The sequence below is a fragment of the Juglans regia genome, chromosome 2 (genome assembly GCF_001411555.2).
Source record: "Juglans regia cultivar Chandler chromosome 2, Walnut 2.0, whole genome shotgun sequence".
NCBI classification, from domain to species: Eukaryota; Viridiplantae; Streptophyta; class Magnoliopsida; order Fagales; family Juglandaceae; genus Juglans; species Juglans regia.
The window spans coordinates 8,738,059-8,759,661 of record NC_049902.1 but is presented as its reverse complement, the minus strand read 5'-3'; the positions used below and the strand labels follow the sequence as shown (position 1 = coordinate 8,759,661).

Below are 21,603 nucleotides of genomic sequence, written 5' to 3'. Positions count from 1 at the left end.
ACCCTTACCTATCACAAAGGGTAACATGGTTTGCCAAAGGTTTCAAAGAAAGAAAACTGCTGACAAATGAGTGTCTACAGTACAAGAGTATCAAATTGCAGTTGCAGGCTTATTAATTCGCTTGACTACGTATGTTTTGAAAATGGATCTCCTTTCATGAACATTTTTGCCTCCATATGCAAGGCAGAAAGCATCCTTTCAGACAAAATGCACATACAGAAACAAAAGCAGACACGCACACAACAGAATTGAGAAAGAAAGAGGGTCCTAGAGGCAATTGCAATGCTTAGGCTGGCAACTATTTACTGGAAAGTTTCTTTTGTTTTTCATTTGGGAAAACACAGTTTAGAATGTGCATCAAAGTCAAGATCTCAGAACCAAATCCAACAATAATAAAATAAATTGTTCACTGTGGAGAACAGGGGAGGACTAAAATACTAAAGCAAAAAACAGTTTACTCATAATACTGGGTGGCGAGCAAGTTAAAAGTCCTGCTATCAGAGGCTTTTTTCAGGCTCTTTTGGCGAAATCACCGTTCTCATCACCATCATCCCTTTGGTTTTCTTCCAATGGATCATCCTGGTTAAAATCTCCAGCTACATCACCCGTGCTGCTACTCTCATTGCTACCAAATTGATTGATACCATCTGACCCCTGTCCAATACCTCCATCAAATCCACCACCACCACCAATGTTAGTGCTGTTACCAGTGCCGACATAGTTATCACTACCACCATCACCACCAGCAACACCGTAATTTCCAGCAGTACTGCCATAGCCTCCACTTTTTACACCTTCGTAAGTGTTTCCACCTGCATAATTACCATCACCACTATAGCCAACACCACTTCCACCAAAGCCACTACCAGCAGCACCACCTCCATAGCTGTCACCACTGTAGTTACCACCACCACCACCACCTTGATAATTCCCACCAGAACCATACCCACCTGAGCCATATCCACTACCACCAGCACCATATCCTCCACCACCACCATAAGCACTGTTACCATAGCCGCCGCTGCCGCCATAACCGCCGCCACCCCCACCATAGCCGCCGCCATAATTGCCGCCTCCAAAGCTGGGGCGAGCCCTGTCAGTAGCATAATTCACCCTTACACGACGACCATGAAGATCCTAGGAGGAAAATCATTATCAAGAAGAGTTAAAAAAAGGGTCAACTAAAAATTCTCAACATATTAAAACGTGGAACTAATCCATAAAACATTCATAATTAGTGGGAATGAGACAGAGTGGAGTTTGTGAACAGAATCATGATTCTTGTAATTTTTTTTTTTTTCAGGACAGGGAAACCATCTCACGGCAGAGCCCTTAGGACTCACCCAAGGAACTTAAACCTCTGGGGAGACTAGCACAGCAACCCACCGCCATAGCCTCCCACTTGAATTGCAGTTTGATCCCAGGGGGAATCTAGTGACATGTGGCTCATGATTATTGTATTTACTATTCATTTCTATCCCACACGTTGCCAAAACTAATGGGTAAATACCAAAATTAACATCAAACTAGAGGATAAAAGAATTATAAGTTGGCAAAGTTTCACTACAGTAACCGTTTAGAGATTAGTTGCACTGCCTGGAGTCTCTCAATAGGAAGGAATTCTAACATTTGCCAGACAAGGTCTTTTATTTCCACAGGGATTTTCAAGCTTCAAAGATCTCCACGTCAAAAAAATAAAATTTAAAACTTGAAAGTCCTGTGACATCACCAACAATCTTCCGGGTTTTTCAATTCAAATATCTTAAACGCAAGTGAAGGTAGCAGTTGGAAAAATCTGGCATGCAACGAAAGTTACATTGTAGCACTACAAGTGAATAGGGCAAGTTAAGGTATAGCCACTAGATGATATCATCGGAGGCAACAATGGCTGTCACGGAGTAATTTCGGAGATGTAGAGTGAAAAGGTCATGCCCACACCAAAGAACCCAACTTCATCTGCTACAGGTCATAGACAAAAACACCCATATACAAAGAGCACCAAAGCACTAACATTACCTGTCCATCCAATGCCTGGATGGCACTGGAAGCCTCTTCACTAGAAGTGTATGTAACAAAGCCAAATCCTCTGGATCTACCAGTCTCACGATCCATAATGATTCTTGCTACAAAAGCCACCAGATTAATCAGCCTGTATTGTCAGTATTCAAGCTTGTCTACCACTAATACAGTGGATATGATTCAAAATACAATGGGGGAATTCAGAAGGGGAAACAGCAATCCTCTACCAATTGCTCAAATTCATGCAAGCCAAGTGTACATGAGAAAAAAAGAAGAAAAACGCTCACCGAAGACAATAAGACACAAAAAAACCCCCTTCAAAAAGATATTTCAATTTCCGTAGTCATTCTTTATGGATTTCAAAAAATGCAATTACATCATGCACAATATTTTTTTTATCACTAGTGCAAAAAGAGACAGGAGGAACTTGAACAATAAATTTGAAATCCTATTTCCAGATATCAAGGTCAGAATGCCATAAAACTTAACTTAAAATGTGATAAATGTAAGTACGGACCTTCAACAACTTCACCATACTTTGCAAAAGCTTCCTTAAGACTTTGCTCATCTGTGGCATATGAAAGACCTGAAATTGACAGTTATGAGAAATCTTAACACAAAGAAACAACTTCACAATTACAACTACAAATGAAGTATTGTTGCACCTCCAATAAAAAGTTTAGAACTTGACATGGACGACAAACATCGTATAGCTTGATAGACTGACGGTTTCAAAGCACAAAATTCAGAGCTGATCTGCTTGCTCGCTCTCTGTCTAAGCATATTCCCAATTTTACTTAGGAAAGCCATTGTAAAAACCTACAAAAATAAGATGCAGGAAATTGATGCCTCAGTATGGCAAGAATCATAAAATGCTACTCTTGATCCATTATTTATTACATAAAGAAAGATGGTCTTAAGTTCACTTCAACTTGTCCGGTCAACTTGTCTGGAGAATATTTAGGAAAAAAAAAAAAAACACCAAATACAAATAAATTCTGGTTTAAAAAATAGATCAGCATCTACATTTAGTGATGATAAAACGATTTTACTACCATGTAAGCCTATACAAATAAGCATACAAATGAAAAATGAAGGCGTGTTCCCACAAGTCAAAACAGCCATACACTGGAATGAGTCAATAGAAAATATAAATAGGCTTCATTATTCGTAGCCATCAGAAATGAGCTCTGCAGCTATGTATGCAAAAACCTTGAAAATGAAAAGTCAATTGAAAAAAAAAAGGAAAAAACCAAAGATATAAAACGTCAACAGCAAGAGCCAAAAGCTTTCTCATCTCCGCACGCCTACCAAGTTTAGAAAAACAGCCATGTTGAATTTGATGAAATAGGGCTAATTAAACAAAACAACTGGTATCTCGGACGACTTCACCTTACACTTTGGATCCTCAGAAGAGTAATGAGGGACACATTGATCTCCACAAAGTAACTCGTTTCCTAACATTTTCCTTTCACCACAGAACCAAACATGCAAAACCGACGCTTTTGGATGTGGAAAACAAGTTACCCAAAATCGTATCAACAAAAAACAAACAGAAGTCCACATATTTGTTCCAAATAAAACCATTGGGCCAAAACAACAAAGATTCAAAAGAGTGTCTTCCCCACATCCCCACGAGCCAAACAGAGCTTGATCCAACTTACAAACACACCCCGAAATGTGTGTGTGTGTGTATCCAAACACATGCATGGATATATGACTCGCACGAGGAGATTATCAACATAGATAAAGCGAAATTTTAAGGTGAACATAATCGATTGATTCGAGTAAACCAAATCGAACCATGGAAAAGGGAACGAGACAACAGTAGAGGGAATCAGCAGCGATATAAATAGGGAAATAAAGCACAAACAAATGGAAACAAAGAAAACGGAAGAAGCGGTAGCATAATCGATGGAAGGCAGAGTACTTAGTAGCGTACCTTCTCTACTTCGCAGTGAGACTATAAAACCCTAAGGTATCGGGGAGGGTTTTATGAAAAATGAAGTTTGGGGGAGAGATATATCATATAACGAGGAAGGGAGAGATCTGGACTGTCGGATTTAATATGGGAGGGTGATAGCCGTTGGATGAGGGACGTGACGGTGACTGGGAGATACTTGAACTGCGAGGGTGTTGTGCGCCAAGTCTCATACGTGTGAAGTATAGATTGGATCGTGCTTTTGTGTTTTTGACAGTTCAGGCACCCAAATAGTTGTTTTTTTTTTTTAAATTATTGTTTAGTTCGGAGAATCCCACTATACCTTACACTTACAATTAATTTGTTTATAGTTCTTTTACAGTTTATTTTAAATTAATACATTGTGACACTTTATTAAAAATAATTTTACATAATTAGGATTGTGCAAAACTTCCAACAGCTCCGACTCCGACTTTGAGATAGTCAAAAAATTAAAAGTTCAGAATTCGAGTTGAAATTGCTCCGAACATTTTGGTCGGACTCTGATATTTATACTTAATATATTTAATATAATAATATAATAATATGTAATTGAGTGGCCTACGGTACATGAATGCATTTTGCAAACAAGCTGATCCGCGTTCGACCCCCCCCCCCTCCCCCCCGAGGTACGAGACAGTATTTTGCAAACTTTTTTTTAAGAAACTCTTAAAACCATACCGTTTACACCTCTTATATATTTATCTCTTCCTTTCAACTAAAATCTTACTTCATTTTCTCTCTTCCTCTGTTTTCTCATTTGTCATCAACCGACATTAGTCTCTCTTTCTTTGAGTCTCTCATGCTTATCTTTGTCGATGACCTCAATTTCTCTCTAAAACATTTTGTCTAGGCATCCTAATTTGTGCGAGTTTTTTTCTCTCATGTGCCTTCCTTTCTTTGAGTCTCTTCTCACTTTTTCCAATGCGGCCATATGGCAAGGGTGCAAATGTGAGAATTTTTTGATGTTGTTTAGATGCTAGGAAAGTGGTAAGAAAATTGGAAAAAAAAAAAAAACGTAACTCCTCCAACCTCTGACTCTGATTCCAGCAACTCCAATCGGAGTCGGAGTCTGTCTATCATGGTTGTCTTCGTCAAGCTTTGCAAGTTGTCTAGGCATCCTAATTTTTGGATTTTGTCTTCGTCAATGATCTTGATTCCCCTCTAAAAAATTTTGTTTAGGCATCTTAATATCTATGAGTTGTTTTCTCTCTCATGCTTGCTTTCTTTAAGTCTCTTTGCACTTTTTCCAATTTGTCTATGCGGCAAGGGTGCAGATACAAAAATTGTTGGATGTTATTTGGAATCTTTGGATGTTGTTTGGAGGCTGAGAAAGTGGTAATAAAATTGGAAAAAAAAACCTAACTCTGAATGGCCTTCTGACATCCTACTCCAATTCTGGCAACTTCGATCAGAGTTGGAGTCGGAGTCAGACCTCCTACTCTGGAAATTCTAGCAACTCCGATCGAAGTCGGAGCCCAACCCTAAATATAATTATCCTTCATTTTAAGTAGAGTGATAAAATAGTTGTAACCTAGAGTTTATCTTCATTTTTTTATATATTTTCATACGCCCTTTTGGTTTGAATATAGTTTTTGTGCTTCTTTTTTTTTTTAATAACCACAGGGCACTACTTGGTAGTGTCACGTCAAGTGGGCCATCTTAGTGATAAGTTTCAGATGACCTAATAGTAGTACTCAAACTAATTGTAGGTTTATTATTTTCAAAGAATAAGAACCATTTATCCCTATATTTTGTTTGATAATAAAATGAGTAGTTTAAAGAAATCTAATATTAAGAAAATACATAGTGGTCACATCACCATTCAAAGCCTAAAATAGCATTTTGGGTATTTCCAATTACCAAGTAGGTTTTGTTTGGTGCCACTCACATTCTGAGAAAAATAATAATAATAAAAATATATTCTTTAAAAATCTTACAATTTTATTTATAAGAATCATTTTGTCAGTATATCAATAACTGGCACATGGACAAGTCAGTTTTTTCTAAATTTTTCTTAAGTATAGCTAACATTTACCTTTATGGAAATTACAATTCATTTTCAATATCTTATTTGGCCAATCAACATAACTAAATGAATTTTGACAAGATTATCTTCCCGTCTAATGTGTAATTTGATTTGATTTTTTTTAATAACAGTATGTGCCATGCATCACAATTCAAGATTTAGTAAATAAGAAATAAATAACATGGATAAATACATAAATAAATAAGAAACTTCTAATTCTTTTAAAAAAGAATTAGAATTTAAAAATATAATAAAGACACATATTGCATTACTCTAAACAGTGTTGTTGATGAGTTTAAGCTCATTAGTTTACGTAATGTGTTATATAAATTCGCTATAAAGGTGTTGGCAAATAGATTAAAGAAGTCTTGCATACAATGAATTAGAGGGAGAAGAGGTTATATGGTTCTAAAATTAAACATGTCAAAAGTATATGCATGATGGGGTGGAATGGTGCTTTGTTGAAGCAGTGATGAGAAAGATGGGGTTTGATGACATGTGGATCAAATGGACAATGGAATGCATCAGATTGTAACTACTACATTTCTTGCTTTCTTTTTCTTTTTCTTTTTTTTTAATAAAAGAAACTTGTATTAAATTAAATAGGAGAACACAAGAGGTGAGAATGAGGGCCCCAACATAAACCTCATTTTAGACATTATAGTGCGTCCAAATAGAATAAATAAAAATAAATAGGCAATGGGATCAATAAATTGGACTCTGGCCCTTGTTTCTTGGCCAAGCCAAGAAAGGGGCCCTTGTTTCTTGGCCAAGCCAAGAAAGGGACCACTATAATTGTGGTTTTGAAATCCAACTGGTGAATTTGTTAGATATGGATATGATCCGCATCCGTGAAGAAAGCACTAGTATAATAATCTATTTTAGAGTTGTTGAAGAAGATCTTCATGTCCTTTTTCCTTATAAGAGAAAGTAGAAATATAACTAGATATCTAGAACTGGACGGTCTAGATCGATGGTGGCTCATGGTTAAGTGTAAGGCTAGGAAAAACTTCCTCTCGGCTCTAATTCCGGCTGGCATCCACTTCGGTTCTGACTCCAACGAAGTAAAAAAAGTTAGAGTTGAAGTCGGAGTCAGAGTTAAAGTTCCTCCAAATTGTTTTGTCAAAGTCGAAGTCGGAGTCGGAGTCAGATATGGGCTCTGACCCCCAATAGAAGGGCAGCCGAAAGTTTCTTTTCCTTTTAAGAGGCATGGGTAACTTCTGTAAATACCTATAATTTAATTGGATTTCATTAAGGTTAATGACTTACATTAATTGCCACGGTTTGTAGTTTTTTTAATTAATTTTCATATTGATTTTTTTTAATAGTTGTTGTTAGAGTTAAAGAATTGTGGGATGTTATACCTAATTACCAATTGAAGATTATGGTAGTTTATATGATATTTTAACTAGTTCCTTAATTTTTTTCAGAGCAAGTGATATGGATATGAATGCTACATCTACTCCGGACGATTGTCCACAAGGGGATGTTTTAGTTCCTACACTGACGACAAGTAGTTTCACTCCTAAATTCACAATTGCTGCTACTTCTTGTGCAAGTAGTCAAGAACCTATAGACGTTGAAGATAAAATTATTTCTAATGAGGAAGATGAATTAGAGATTGACTACCACGACCTATAAGAAAAGGTCGTGAATATGAGACCATTTCACCAAAATCCCTGATGATTGGGAGAACCCTCAAGTAAGGTGCCACCATTGTGGGCAAAGCTTTGGTTGTCATTCCAAGAAGCAAGGCATGACTGTTTTGATTAAACATCTTATGAATTGTCAGCAGTATAAGATACACAAGAAATTGGTGGCCAAAGATTATGCGAAGTTAAGTTACGAAACAATGACGACCACTGATGGTAGTCAAAGTAAAAACCTATTAGTTCCTCATTATAATGAGAATAGACTGAGGGAGTTGCTTGCAGGTATAATTATAATGGATGAGCTGCCATTTCTCACCATTGAGGGACAATGATGTGTAATGTCTTAAGCCCTAATTTCCCATTCCTTCATGGTATATGGTCATTAGAGACTATTTGAAGATGCATGCTAGGGATAAGGCTAGAGTAAAGGAGACGTTTATCAGGACTAGGCAGAGAGTTTTGTTTAAGACTGATACATGTATATCAATCCATAACCTTAGTTACATGTGTATCACTGCTCACTCCATTGACAACAATTGGATTTTACATAAGCGAATATTTGGGTTCAAGAAAATTCAAAATCACAATTGTTCATCCATTGAAAAGAAGTTGGATGATTGTATGACCGATTGGAGGATTAAAAAGTTTTTGACCATCACAATTGACAATGCAAGTGTCAATAACAGTGCAATTGATTGGTTTAAGCAAAATTCTACAACGAAAGAAGATACAATTCTTGACAACGAGTTTTTATATGTTAGATGTTGTGCTCATATTATCAGTCTTATAGTCAATGAGGTTCTGAAGGAAGTTGATGAGTCAATACTCAAGGTCTACAATATTTTCAAGTACGTGAAGGCTTCCCCCCAAAGGCTTGGCAAGTTTAAGTCTATAGTCGAGCAACTAAAAAAATTCCATGTGGTAGTATGTTCTTTGGATGTTCCCACTAGATGAAACTCGACATACACAATGTTGGAGGTAGCGCAAAAATATCAGAGAGCCTTTGAAAGGATGGAAGTCGAAGATGGAGGTCTGAGATATGCTTTGTTGGAAGACACAACGAGGAGAAGAGGGCATGAACCGCTAGACACTTTTGATTGGATAAATGTGAGGTAATTTATTTAGTTCTTGAAATTATTTTATGATATCACTATTCGCATATCTGATAATTCGTATTGTGAACATGTACTTTGAGGAGCTTTTGGGCTTTATGACTATTGAACGATATGGCTATGAGGATGGTATGACTATGAGGATGAAATCCAAGTATGATGAATATCAGGGAGATGTTAAGAAAATAAACAGATTATTATTTGTGACTGCGATTCTTGACCCTTGATATAAGTTGGAAGTTGTAGAGTTTGGATTACGGACATTCCCAGTGATAATAAGGTTGAGCACTTCATTAGAGTTTGAATGGCTCTCTGATATTAGAGCTCTAATGGAAGTCGAAGATGGATGTCGAGATACCTAGTGAAACATTTCATATCTTAACTTGGTGGAAGGTTAATTCCACCAAGTTTCTAGTCCTTTCCCAAATAGTCCAGGATGTGTTGGTCATTCCTATCACTACGACTGCCTCAGAGTTAGTGTTTAGTACCTCCGGTTGTGTGTTGAATGCTTATCAGAGTTCATTGGTTCCGAGAACTGTAGAGGCCCTCATATGCACACAGAATTGGCTAAGGTCAAAGCCTATTGGAATAGATAGTGTTGAAGATGTCGAGAGCTATAAGCTTGAGTCGGGTAAGTTTAGGCTTTTAGCCTTTATTTTGAATTGACTAATTAGATATTTTTATTGATTCTTTATGTTATAATTTTTATGTTTTCGTAGACCTATCTGCGAATCCCACAATAATTGAGGAGGACTGAGATAGACGCATTATGTAAGGAAGTCCAGTAGATAAATCATGAATTTAATTCTTTAGCTTTTATGTTAACTTTATTGTTAATATTATCCTTTACTTAAGTAGTGTAATGTCTACAATTGTTTAATTTCCAAAACAACACATAATACTTGGAGTTGGAGTTGTTACTTCGTGCCTGGTAATGGACCGTCGTGGTGGAGGGGACTATGAATTTGGATTTGTTGGAGTTGTTAATTTTATGGATTTGGAGGAATTGGATTAGGGATTATTTTTTAATTTGATATCAATACTTTGTAACTTTAGTTGTCACTTTGATGGTGGTGGTGTAAGCCTATATTGTAAATTGTAATATTCGTCTACTATAATAAGAACTCATTAGTATGTGTTCTTGTATGATTTTTATTATTTGCACTTGGCAGGAGTGTGCATTTACATCTTGTGTTGTAGCATGCATGATTGTGTGTTAATGTTTTTGATTATATGAAATTAGGTGTTTTTGCTTGCATGACGATGTCTTTAATTTACATTATGGATTTATGTATTTTTTTAAATAATCATTCATTATGGCTTTATTATTGTTTGTTGGTTCTACTAATAATCATCTATTTTTTTTTTCTTTCAATGAGTTTAAATGTATAAATTGTATACATTTTTTTAAGTTATGGATTTAAATTGATTCTATTGATTTATTTAAATTGTATTTAGTTTTTTTTTTTTTTTACCTAGCCCGAAATAGCAGCCCATTGGCATTTGGGCAAGCCCAACTCTAATCAGAGTCTCGACTTTCAATTCCACTCCGATCATAGCTTCGGAGTTGGAGTCCACTCCTTATCGAAGTCAGAGCCCGACCCTAGTTAATTGCTCATTAAATTCAAACAATTAATGACAATGAGTTTGATATTCTGGTATTAGTAAAACCTAGAGATGTTAAGTATGTATAGTTTCTAGTTATTAGGTTTTGATTAATCCTCTTTTCAACTATATATGATTGTTGTCAATTGTTTAGTTGTTGTGAATAATTGTTAAATTATCACTTATTTTAAAAGTTTAAATTTATCGGAAGATGTAAATATAATTATTTAAATATATTTTAACACCACATAATAAATGAGTACAACATATTAAATTAATATATTGGGCTCATTTATTTTCAAGAAACTAAATTGAAGGCATAAATGATTTGTTTTCAAAAAACTAAATTGAAGGTCGTTAACCAATCAGTGGTTCATAGTTTATGGAGTTGTAATTATGTGGGTTGGGTCAAGTTAGTCACTAATGGAGCTTCGAGAGGCATTATTGTTATGTGGGATAAGAGGGTTGTAGAAGTAGTAGATCATTACGTGGGAGAATTCATGGTGGCATGTCACTTTAAGAATGTGGATGATGGCGTCGAATGGTCTTTTGCTGGTGTTTATGGGCCAAATTTAGATTCTAGTAGGAGTATATTGTGGGAAGAAATGGCGGGTCTTTACTGTTGGTGGGATCTTTCATGGTGTTTTGGAGGAGATTTTAATATTACTCGCTTTTCTTATGAGCGAGAAGGGGACTCGTTAATTACTAAAGCTATGTCTTAATTTTCAGAACTCATTTCTAAGTTGTAGCTAATTGATTTACCTATGGCAAGAGGGGATTTCACGTGGTCATATAGGAAAGCATGGTCCCGTTTGGACAAATTCTTGGTTTCGGTCTCTTGGGAAGCATTATTTCTGTAGCTCAGTTAGAAAAGATTGCAGATAATAGTTTCTGACCATTATCCTATTTTGATGGATTGTGGGGACATTATTAGTGGAAGAAGACACTTTAAATTTGAAAATATGTGGTTGGAGGATGAAGGTTTTGTTGAAAGAGTAAGAAGGTGGTGGGCCTCTTATCATTTTACTAGTACTCCTAGTTTTATCTTAGCTGAAAAATTTAGGGAGCTCAAAAAATACTTGAAGAGATGGAATGCAGAGACTTTTGATAATGTTGAAAACGATAGAAAACTTGTTATGGAACAATTGTATAGTTTGGAGAAAAGGAGATGACGGGTTCAGTTTCTTTAGCGGAAAAGGAGATGGAGAAATGGGTGATAGCAGAAATTGAAAAATTAACGCTTATGGAGGAAATTTCATGGTGACAAAAATCCAGAATTTTATGGCTAAAGGAAGAAGATAAATGCACGAAATTTTTCCATAAAATGACAAATTCTCATCAAAGAAATAATGCCATTGAAGTTCTTCATGTAGGTGATAATGTGACTTGTGACAAGGAGGAGATTGAAGATCATATTGTGAATTTTTATGAGAAGCTTTTTCAAGAAGAATTTTCATGGAGACTTAAGTTAGATGGGCTAGCTTTGGAAACCATTGATCATCTTACTATAGATTGGTTAGAGAGACTTTGAGGAAGATGAAGTTCTTGATGTGGTTAGAGGCATGTCTAAGGATAAGGCTCCGGGCCTGGACGGTTTTTCCATGGCATTTTTTCAAGCATGTTGGGATATTGTGAATGATGATATTATGAAAGTCTTTGAAGAATTTCATTCCTTCTTGAAATTTGAGAAGAGTTTTAATACCACTTTTATTGCTCTCATCTCTAAAAAGGCGGGTGCTGTAGAAATAAGGAATTTTTGCCTTATTAGCTTGATAAATGAGGTGTATAAGATCATCTCAAAGGTGTTAGCTAACCGCCTAAGTGTGATTATGGATAAGATTATAACAAAGTCTCAAAGTGCATTTGTGAGGGGAAGTCAAATTCTTGATTCGATCTTAATTGCTCATGAGTGTTCGAGAAGTAGAAAAAAGATGAGGTAATCGACATGAAAAATACTTTTGACCATGTCAATTGGGATTCTACTCTACTTGCTTGTTAGATCTGGTTTTGGGGAGAAGTGGTGCTCTTGGATAAAACATTGTATTTTGACAGCCATATTTTCTATATTGGCGAATGGCTCTTAGGTTGGAATTTTTAACAGCTCCTGTGGTTTGAGACAATGAGACCCTTTATCTCATTTCCTATTTGTCTTAGTTATGGACGCCTTGAGTCGTATGATTGAAGCAGTTGTGGAAAGGGGCTTTGTGTCGAGTTTCATAGTGGGTGATGTTTCATGGGGTAGCATTACTATTTCATATTTACTCTTCGCAGATGATACTTTAATTTTCAGTGAAACCAACTTGGATCATCTTCGAGCTTTAAGAGCCTTATTGTTATGTTTTGAAGCTATCTCCGGACTTAGAATTAATTTAACTAAGTCTGAAATTGCTCCGGTGGATATAGTCAGAAATATTCTGGATCTGACCAATATTTTGGGATGTAAGGTAGCTTCTTTACCTATGAAATATCTTGGGTTACCTCTGGGTGCCCCTCACAAATCAGTTTCTATTTGAGATGGGGTGATTAAGAGGAAGTTAGCAGGTTGGAAAAAGCTTTATTTGTCAAAAAGGGTAGATTCACATTGATTAAAAGCACATTGTCTAATTTACCCACATATTTTCTCTCTCTCTTTCCTTTACCTGCAGGGGTAGCTACAAGAATTGAGAGGATTTTTCAGAAATTTTTTATGGGGCAATAATGGGGAGGAAAGAAAATTTCATTTGGTGAGTTGGAACAATGTTTGTATCTTAGTGTCATGTGGATGATTGGGAGTGCGAAATTCAAAGCTTTTTAATAAAGCTCTTCTTGAGAAGTGGTTTGGAGGTACAACAATGAAAATAATATAATATGGAGACAGATTATGAATGTTAAATATGGGAGGATGTGCGAGAATTGGTGTACTAATGAAGTAAAATGGGTGTATGGAGGGAGGTTTGTGGGAAGTCCATTCGGTTGAGATTGAGGGATTTTGTCAAAAACATTAATTTCAAAGTCGGGGATGGGAGCAATATTTTTTTTTAGCATGATAATTGGTGCGGGGATTCAGCTCTTATATATGTTTATCCTAATCTTTTTAGGATTGCTAGAAACAAATGGGCTACAGAGGCTAACTCTTATCAATTTTCTAATAATATGTTGCATTGAAATGTGAGATTTACAAGATTGGGAAGTGTGTGAAGCTGTTGATTTCTTTGTAAAATTATATGATACGAAGTTCGATCAGAATAGAGAGGATAGGCTACTATGGGTGCATAATTATAAATCTAGATTCTCAGTGAGATCTTTCTACAAGGTGTTAAATAGTCATGGTGATAAAGTATACCTCTGAAAATGTATCTGGAGAGCAAGGGTACCTAGTAAAGTTGCAGCTAGTGTCTCTTGAGAAAATATTAACCACAGATAATTTGAGAAAAAAAGGCTTATTTGTGATTGATTGGTGGTGTTATGTATAAAAAAATATGGTAAATCTATTAACCATCTTTTCCTTCATTGTGAGGTGGTGATGAAGTAGTAGAATGAGACTTTTGCAACGGTAGGCATTGCATGGGTGATGCCTTTGCATGTGGACTTTTTGGCTAGCTGGCAAGGTTCAGTGGGATGTGGAGCATGATCCCCTTGTATTTATTTTGGTGTTATGGTTAGAGAGAAATTAGAGGTGTTTCGAAGATTGCAAACGTTCTAGGGGGGGAATTCAGGGATTTTTTTTCTTTAGCACTATAAGTTTTTGGGTGAAGAACCTTGTAAGGGATGAGAATATTTGTAAAGTTTTGCCTTAGTTTTGTTTTGTTTTAGCTTGTATTTAGGTGTACTCACTTGTACACTTCATGTGTACTTGGGCTATGCCTATAGCATTGAATAAATTCTCTTATTATCTATAAAAAAAAAGATGTGTTGCTATCTACATTTATTTACGTAATATTGCATATCTATGTAATAGTGAAGATCAAAAGTTTTGTTAGACATCTCATGGGCAAATTATATTGATTCTTGGTGATGAGGGTTGAGGCTCATGATAGAAAAGATTATATCTGTCAGGCTCTAGATCGTCTTGCTTATAAAAGCAATTTCTCTTGACACTTATGGAGCAATGATGAGACATAGTTATTTCCTTTTAGGGTGTAGATAGCAACTTAGGAACTTTTGGTAGTTGAATAATACTACAAATCATACTCTTGTCTCACTTTCACTTTTACCATGTAAAATGTGTTATTTTTATAACCCTTCGGTCATTTTTTATTAAAAAAAAAATAAACGGTTGATGGATAATGCAACATCGTTATAGCGGAAGAAAGTGAAATGTGAGTATGGTTTATAGAACTTTCCTTGTTGGTTTTTTGCAAAAAAAAAAAATATGAGACACATTTGATTCTTTCTTTTGCTTTGAAGTGTTTATTTATTTATGAATCGATGAAGTCGATTGATGAATTGAGAGAAGGGAAAAGATTCCCTCAAATTCTGATAAAAACTTGAGGGTCTCGATTGGAAGAAAGGTAGAAAAAATCATTTATTTTTGTGGAGTCCAATTTTTTTTTTTTTTTTTTTATAAAAGGCCTACACGAGATTTGTATACCTAAAACTTGTATCTAACATTACTTATGAATAAAAAGAAAACACAGAGAATGTCAATTCAAAAGGAGGTAAGATAATATATATATTATTTATTTATAGAATAATATGAGTTGCTACCCATGCTGTGAAATATGGAAAGAATACAATTTAATGATCAAAGTGAATATGAAATGTATATTTAAGAACTTGGGCAAATTTTTGTAAAATTCTTAATTACTTAAATGATCATTTGGTATGGATTGTGACATAAACATAAGTGTAACCATTTGTGTGGTGAAACTGATACCATACTATTTTACCTTTGGGATTAAATTCCCCCTTGTTTCTTCTCTCTTTTCCTATGTTGCTTGTCACCCAATATGGTGCATATATTCTATGTATAGCTCCTTAAATGTGTTTGGGAAGAGTAATGACCCATTCTATTGAAAACTCCCTTTAATAACAGTTGCAGGTAATCGGATAATGTTATTCAACTAGTATCATCATGACTATGTTTTATCATGCAAAGATAATAAATAATACTACTCTTCAATCTTTATTTTGTCATACCAAATAACGTGTTTAGAAAGAGCAATGATCCATTCTCTCGAAAAGCTCCCATTAGCCACATCTATAAGTTGTCAAATGCAGAGTTATGTAATGGACCCACAAACTCTTGACTATATTCGAGACAATCAATCTCCTAAGATTAGAAAGAAATGAGAAGTAGAGAGGGAGAGAAGAAGAGAAGATAGAAGAAGAAGAAGAGGAAGATTTTGAATGAACTTCGATGATCCTTCCCTCCTTTCTCTCCAACTATTTATTCTTCCCCAAATGCTAGCGTATTAGAATTACAACTAAAGACAAAATGCAACGTATCACTTTTACAATTGAAAGACGACACCATATCACGTATTTAGAATGGGATCATACAATTAAAACACAAATTCATTCTACTTATAAAATGACTGTGCTACACTCCAGATTAACTACTTTAACAATCCCTTCCTTCTGAACCCTCTTGAATCTGCTGAACTCCACTTCAACTCAGTTGGCTCTTGTTACCTTCCATAACTCGAGCTCCCTTCCACTGGAAGATGAGTAGATAAAGGTGAGACATACTGGCCCAATTTCTTTTTCAAAGTTGAGACATGGAAGACATGATGAATTTGTGTATTAGATGATATGTCAATTTTGTATGCAACCTTCGCAATTCTGTGAGTTACCAGAAATGGCCCAAAAAACCTTGGAGAAAGCTCCAGATTCCTTCTTATTACTACTGATTGTTGTCTATAAGGCTGTAACCTCAAACACACCCAATCTCCTACTTGAAATTCCCTTTCAATCCTGTGCTTATCATTCTGCATCTTCATCCTATCTTGAGTAGCCAACAAGTTTGTCTTTAATATTTCTAATAAATGTTCCCTTGTCTTCAACACCTCATCCAATGCTGGATTGCTACTCAGCCATAGCACATAAGCTTGAAGCTTAGTCAATGCAACACCATAGACTGCCTCATAAGGGGTCAATTTTGCTGATGAGTTAAAGGTTGTATTATACCATCATTCAACAAGTGGCAACTAGTCAAACCATAAACGTGGTTTATGACCTGAAAACATCTCAAGATCTCTTCCCTTGTCTTCAACACCTCATTCACTACTTGATTACTATTCTGCCCTGGCACATAAGCCTGAAGCTTAGTAGCTACAACACCATAGACTGCCTTATAAGGGGTCAATATTATACCACCATTCAGCAAGTGACAACCAATCAAACCATAAACGTAGTTTATCACCTGAAAAACATCTCAAATATTGCTCCAAACACTTGTTGATAGCTTCTGTTTGTCGATCACTCTGAGGATGATAAGCAGAAGTGTATGAGAGATTCACTCCTTGCTACTTAAAGAATTCCTTCCAAAAGGAACTGGTAAAAGTAGACCCCTTTCTGGGCATCCCATGAAGTTTGAAGACATTAATCAGAAACAAAGAAGCAACTTTAGAAGTTATAAATGGATGCTTAAGAGCCATGAAGTGAGCATACTTCGATAGTCTATCTACCACCACCATTATAATAGAATACCCTTTTGAAATAGGTAACCCTTCCACAAAATCCATAGAGACATTAGTCCAAGTTCTTTGTGGAATGGGAAAGGGCTACAACAACCCAGCTGGGTGAATACTCTCCACTTTATTCTTTTGGCATATGTCACACTCCCTAATAAACTTATTTAAATCACACTTCATTCCAAGCCAATAAAAATCTGACATTGCCCTTTGTAGTGACTTGTGAAAACCAGAATGGCATGCAATAGGACTTGAACGTAGAAATTGCAATATCTTCATCTTCAACTCAATAGAATCTAAAACATCAATTCTATTCTTTTTAAACAGAACCCCGTGTCTAAGATTGAACGTAGACTTTTGAGAATCATCACCGTTTTGGAATAAGGCTAACTGTTGTTGGCTAAATTCATCAGTCTCATAAGTTTTTTTTAGCTCTTGCAACCAAGAAGGGTTAGGAAAGGAAATAGCAGATAAGGATATAGACTCCTCATTTTCTCCTTTTCTCGACAAGGATCCAGCTACCTTGTTTTCTACACCTTTTTTTATATTCAATCGAGAAGTCATAGCCAATTAGCTTTGAGATCCACCTCTACTGTGCAAGTGTTCCCACTTTCTGCTCAAGTAAAAAACTTTAAATTATGGTGATTAGTACGTATGAAAAATAATCTCCCCAAGCAAATAGGGCCTCCATTTTTTAACTGCTATAACCAGTGCAAGCAACTCCTTTTCATATGTGGGTAGCTGTAAATTTCTACCCTTTAAAGCTTGACTCAAAAAGTCAAAGGTTTTTGGTTCTGCATCAACACAACACCAACCTCACTGCCACATGCATAACATTCAATCACAAAAGTCTGAGTAAAATCAAGTAGGCTCGAAACTGGTGGTTTTGTGACTGCCAAATTCAACTGCTTAAATGCCTCAGTAGCTTTTTCATACCACATAAAACTGTCTTTCTTCAACAAGGCTATTAAAGGGGCTGTAATCTGACCATAACCTTTTATAAACTTTCTATAATAACCAGTCAACTCTAAGAAGCCTCTAAATGACTTGACATTCTTAGATATTGCCCAGTTAATCATATATTCTAATTTCTTAGGATCTTCTCTCACATCTTCCCTTGAAACTAGATGGTCCAAATATTCAATTTCTGAGCAAGCAAATTGATAATTAGACTTCTTTGCATATAACTGGTGCCTCTCCAGTGTTTGTAAAACAGTACTGAGGTGTTTCAAATGGGACCGAAGATAGGGATGTACAGGAATTGACGGGACCGATCGTCGCCGACTAGAACCATCTGCCAAAGTTAGGAACCGGTTGAAACCGGTGGAGAAGCGGTCGGTCGACGGTAGGAAATATCAGAAATCAACGTCGGCCGGTTCGATCTAGGTCTGAACCAGGTTCAAACTTTCGAACCGGCTGATATAATATATATTTATATATATATCATAGGTAAAACGATGTCATTTCATTGAAGTGATTTAAATGATGTCATTTTACACCAAAGGTATAGAAAAAAAATATATAAGTGAAATGACGCCGTTTGGTTTAATACACCAAACAACGTCGTTTAGCTCTAGGGTTTAATAACCTCTCCCCTCCCTTCCTTCTTCTTCATCTCGAGTCTTTCATCTCTTTCTTTCTTCTCTCTCCCCTCTCCCTCTGCAGAGCTGTGCCGCATCCCTCCCCTCCCCTCCCCTCCTCCTTCATGTCACTCGGAGCTTGGCCTGGCCCTCATCTCTCCAAGATCTCTCAACAAACTCATTCTCGGCTTGTCTCTCATAGTTTTACCTCTCCGAGATCTCTCCTCTCTAAAATGTCTCTCCTAGGTTGAGCTCTCTATCGTTCAACTTCATGCTGAGCTCTCTCGTTCTCCTCTCATCTCTCCCGTTCACCTATCCACTGCCTCCTGGTACTCCAAATGTATTGTTCTTGAATCTTAGCCAACCCAAATGCATTATTAAGGTTGGTAGGATTAAACATCCTCACTGGCAGTCAGATCTCATCACGTAAACCACTTAAGAAATAACTCAGTTGGTTTCTTTATGAGATTCCTCGAATTTTGTTGGAAAGAACTTCAAAATTAGCCTCGTAAGCAGTGACTGTGCTGACCTGTTTCAATCTTGTAAGTTCATTCATTCAGAATCATATGGAGATGATCCAAATCGAGTCTGTATTGTCTAAATGAATTCCTCCCAAGAACGGAACACCCCAACTTCACTAGCATCTTGAAACTATACCAATGCTTCTTCATCCATGTGGAAAGAAGCAATGAAAATTGTTTGACCAGGTGGGACTTGATGGAACAAAAAATATTGGTTTGCTCTATATATCCATTCAGATGGATTCCTTCCACTGAATTTGAGAAAATCCAGCTTGATACCCTTGGTAATGCCTCTATCAAAAGTGTCACGATGATTTACTTCCCCCACACCTTCATGCACATCAACATTCTGCCCAAAAGTATGGTTATCCTGAAAATTCCTTCTAGCCACATTGTTCCTTGCTGATGCATCAGCATAAATTCTCGAGATTTGTTGAAACAAATCATTAAATCTCTTGTCTTGATTTTTCCTATCAATTATTGCAGTTTCTTGCTGTTGAACCAAAATGGCAATTGTATCTTCAATCTACTTTTGCTGTCGATCTTGTTGTTGCCTAAGATGATTAAAAAAATCCACCAATTGAGCATAAGATTGCGTGCCTTCGGCCATGACTACTAATACCACTATGTAATGGACCCACAAACTCTTGACTATATTCAAGACAGTCAATCTCCTGAGATTAGAAAGAAATGAGAAGTAGAGAGGGAGAGAATAAGAGAAGATAGAAGAAGAGGATGATTCTAAATGAACTTCGATAATCCTTCTCTCCTTTTCTCTCCAACTATATATTCTTCCCCAAACGGCAGCGTATTACAATTACAACTAAAGACCAAATGCAATGTATCACTTTTACAATTGAAAGACAACACTGTATCATATTCAAAATGACATCGTACAGTTAAAACACAAACTTCCTCTACTTATAAAACGACTGCGTTGCACTCCAGACGAACTACTTTAACAACCTCTTCCTTCTGAACCCTCTTGAATCTACTGAAGTCCACTTCAACTCAGTTGGCTCTCGTTACCTTCCATAACTCGAGCTCCCTTCAACCCATGACAAGTTATAACTATGCATTCTCTTGACTACCATTATACAATCAAGCCTAGGTTTTTAGCATAAAAAAGATAATGAACAATATAATGTTACTCTTTATTTTCTATTTTATCTTTTCCCGTCACATTGTGTTCGGAAAGAGCAATGATCCATTCTCTCTAAAGCTCTCTTTAGCCACAACTATAAGTAGTCAGATGGAGAGTTATAACCATGCCAACTTCTCAAGATCGTCGTTACTCAATCGCAACTAAGTGTGAGCATAAAATGATAATGAATAGTGTTACTCCTCATTTTCAATTTCATCATTCCCATGTAGTCACGTGTATTTGGAAAGAGCAACAATCCATTACTTTGAATGTTTGCTTTAGCCATAGCTACAAGTAGGGCTAAGCTCCGACTCTGACAGAGTTAGAGTAGCCGTTTCCGAGCTTCGACTCCGACAGGAGTCAGAGTGAAATTTTTGCTTCGACTCCGACTCTGAATGGAATCGGAGTCTGACTCCGGAGGTCGGAGCTCCGACCGTCTATTGGGCTAAAATAATAATAATAATAATAGTACTTAAATAAATAATGTGGTCAATTTCTTTTGTTAAATAAATTATATGCAAAAATAAATTTGATCCATTACATGACATAACACTATTAACAGAGGTAGGTGTGTCTACGACTTGATCTAAAAATAAATATAAGACATTAAGACTAATAAGAGTATCATGTGCCATGTGGTGGGTCATTGTTTCAGTTTTTGCTCGGATGGAGCACAATGTAATGTAACTATATAAATTATTAAATATGATCACCAAAACCCAAGTCCAAACCTGTAAAAAAAAAAATACTAAAAAGATAAAAAAAAAAAAAAAGCTTAAATACAATGGTTTAAAAATTAAATAACATGTATGATGTAGCCATAAGTTATAACAATCACATTTATAACGTAATAACAACATTGACTTATCCTTGGAAGTTAACTACATAAATATTAAATGCTCATTTCACTCAAATTGATGAGGCTTGAAATGAAGATAGAAAGTTGCAATCAATAAATGAAAAAAAATTGATAAAAAAAAACAATGAACACGGTAAAAGTAGAATTTCATTCTTACCAAGAAAGGGGTTTTCTCAACTCCATCCCAACTCTCAAGGGGTGTCTGTCTTAGACTCTCAGTCATCAGCAATTATGTTAGGGTTCACAATTAAATCTATAAAATTATAAAAAGTAAAAGTTAGAAACATTAAATATAATTAAATAATCATTTAAAAGCATATAAAGTTATCTGATTCAAGCCTATAGCTCTCGGCATCAACGCCAACGGTATCTAGTCCAATGAGCGTTTCACTTATCTAATTCTGTGTGCAAACGAGGGCCTCCACGGTTGATGGTGACAATGAACTTCGATAAGCATCCAACACGCGACCTCCAATGCTAAATGTCGACTTTGAGGCAACCGTAGTGA

General features: G+C 36.1%; 1 protein-coding gene across 1 annotated transcript; it reads right to left on the bottom strand.

Moving 5' to 3' along the window:
* Positions 1-301: 301 nt before the first annotated feature.
* On the bottom strand, positions 302-4,184 carry LOC108994219 (glycine-rich RNA-binding protein 3, mitochondrial-like). The gene is made up of 5 exons (XM_018969351.2): positions 3,962-4,184; positions 2,685-2,838; positions 2,537-2,605; positions 2,017-2,123; positions 302-1,137 (listed from the first exon to the last, which is right to left on the bottom strand). The coding sequence occupies exons 2-5, from the start codon at positions 2,827-2,829 to the stop codon at positions 511-513; spliced, it is 948 nt and encodes a 315-aa protein (XP_018824896.1). The 5' UTR covers positions 2,830-2,838; positions 3,962-4,184; the 3' UTR covers positions 302-510.
* Positions 4,185-21,603: the final 17,419 nt, after the last annotated feature.

Coding starts and splice junctions, on each gene's coding strand:
- LOC108994219 (XM_018969351.2), bottom strand. CDS start 2,829: ATGGCTTTCCTAAGTAAAATTGGGAATATGCTTAGACAGAGAGCGAGC. Junction 2,606..2,684: donor TTCTAAACTTTTTATTGGAG/GTGCAACAATAC, acceptor TGTCAATTTCAG/GTCTTTCATATGCCACAGAT. Junction 1,138..2,016: donor TCCAGGCATTGGATGGACAG/GTAATGTTAGTG, acceptor TTTTCCTCCTAG/GATCTTCATGGTCGTCGTGT.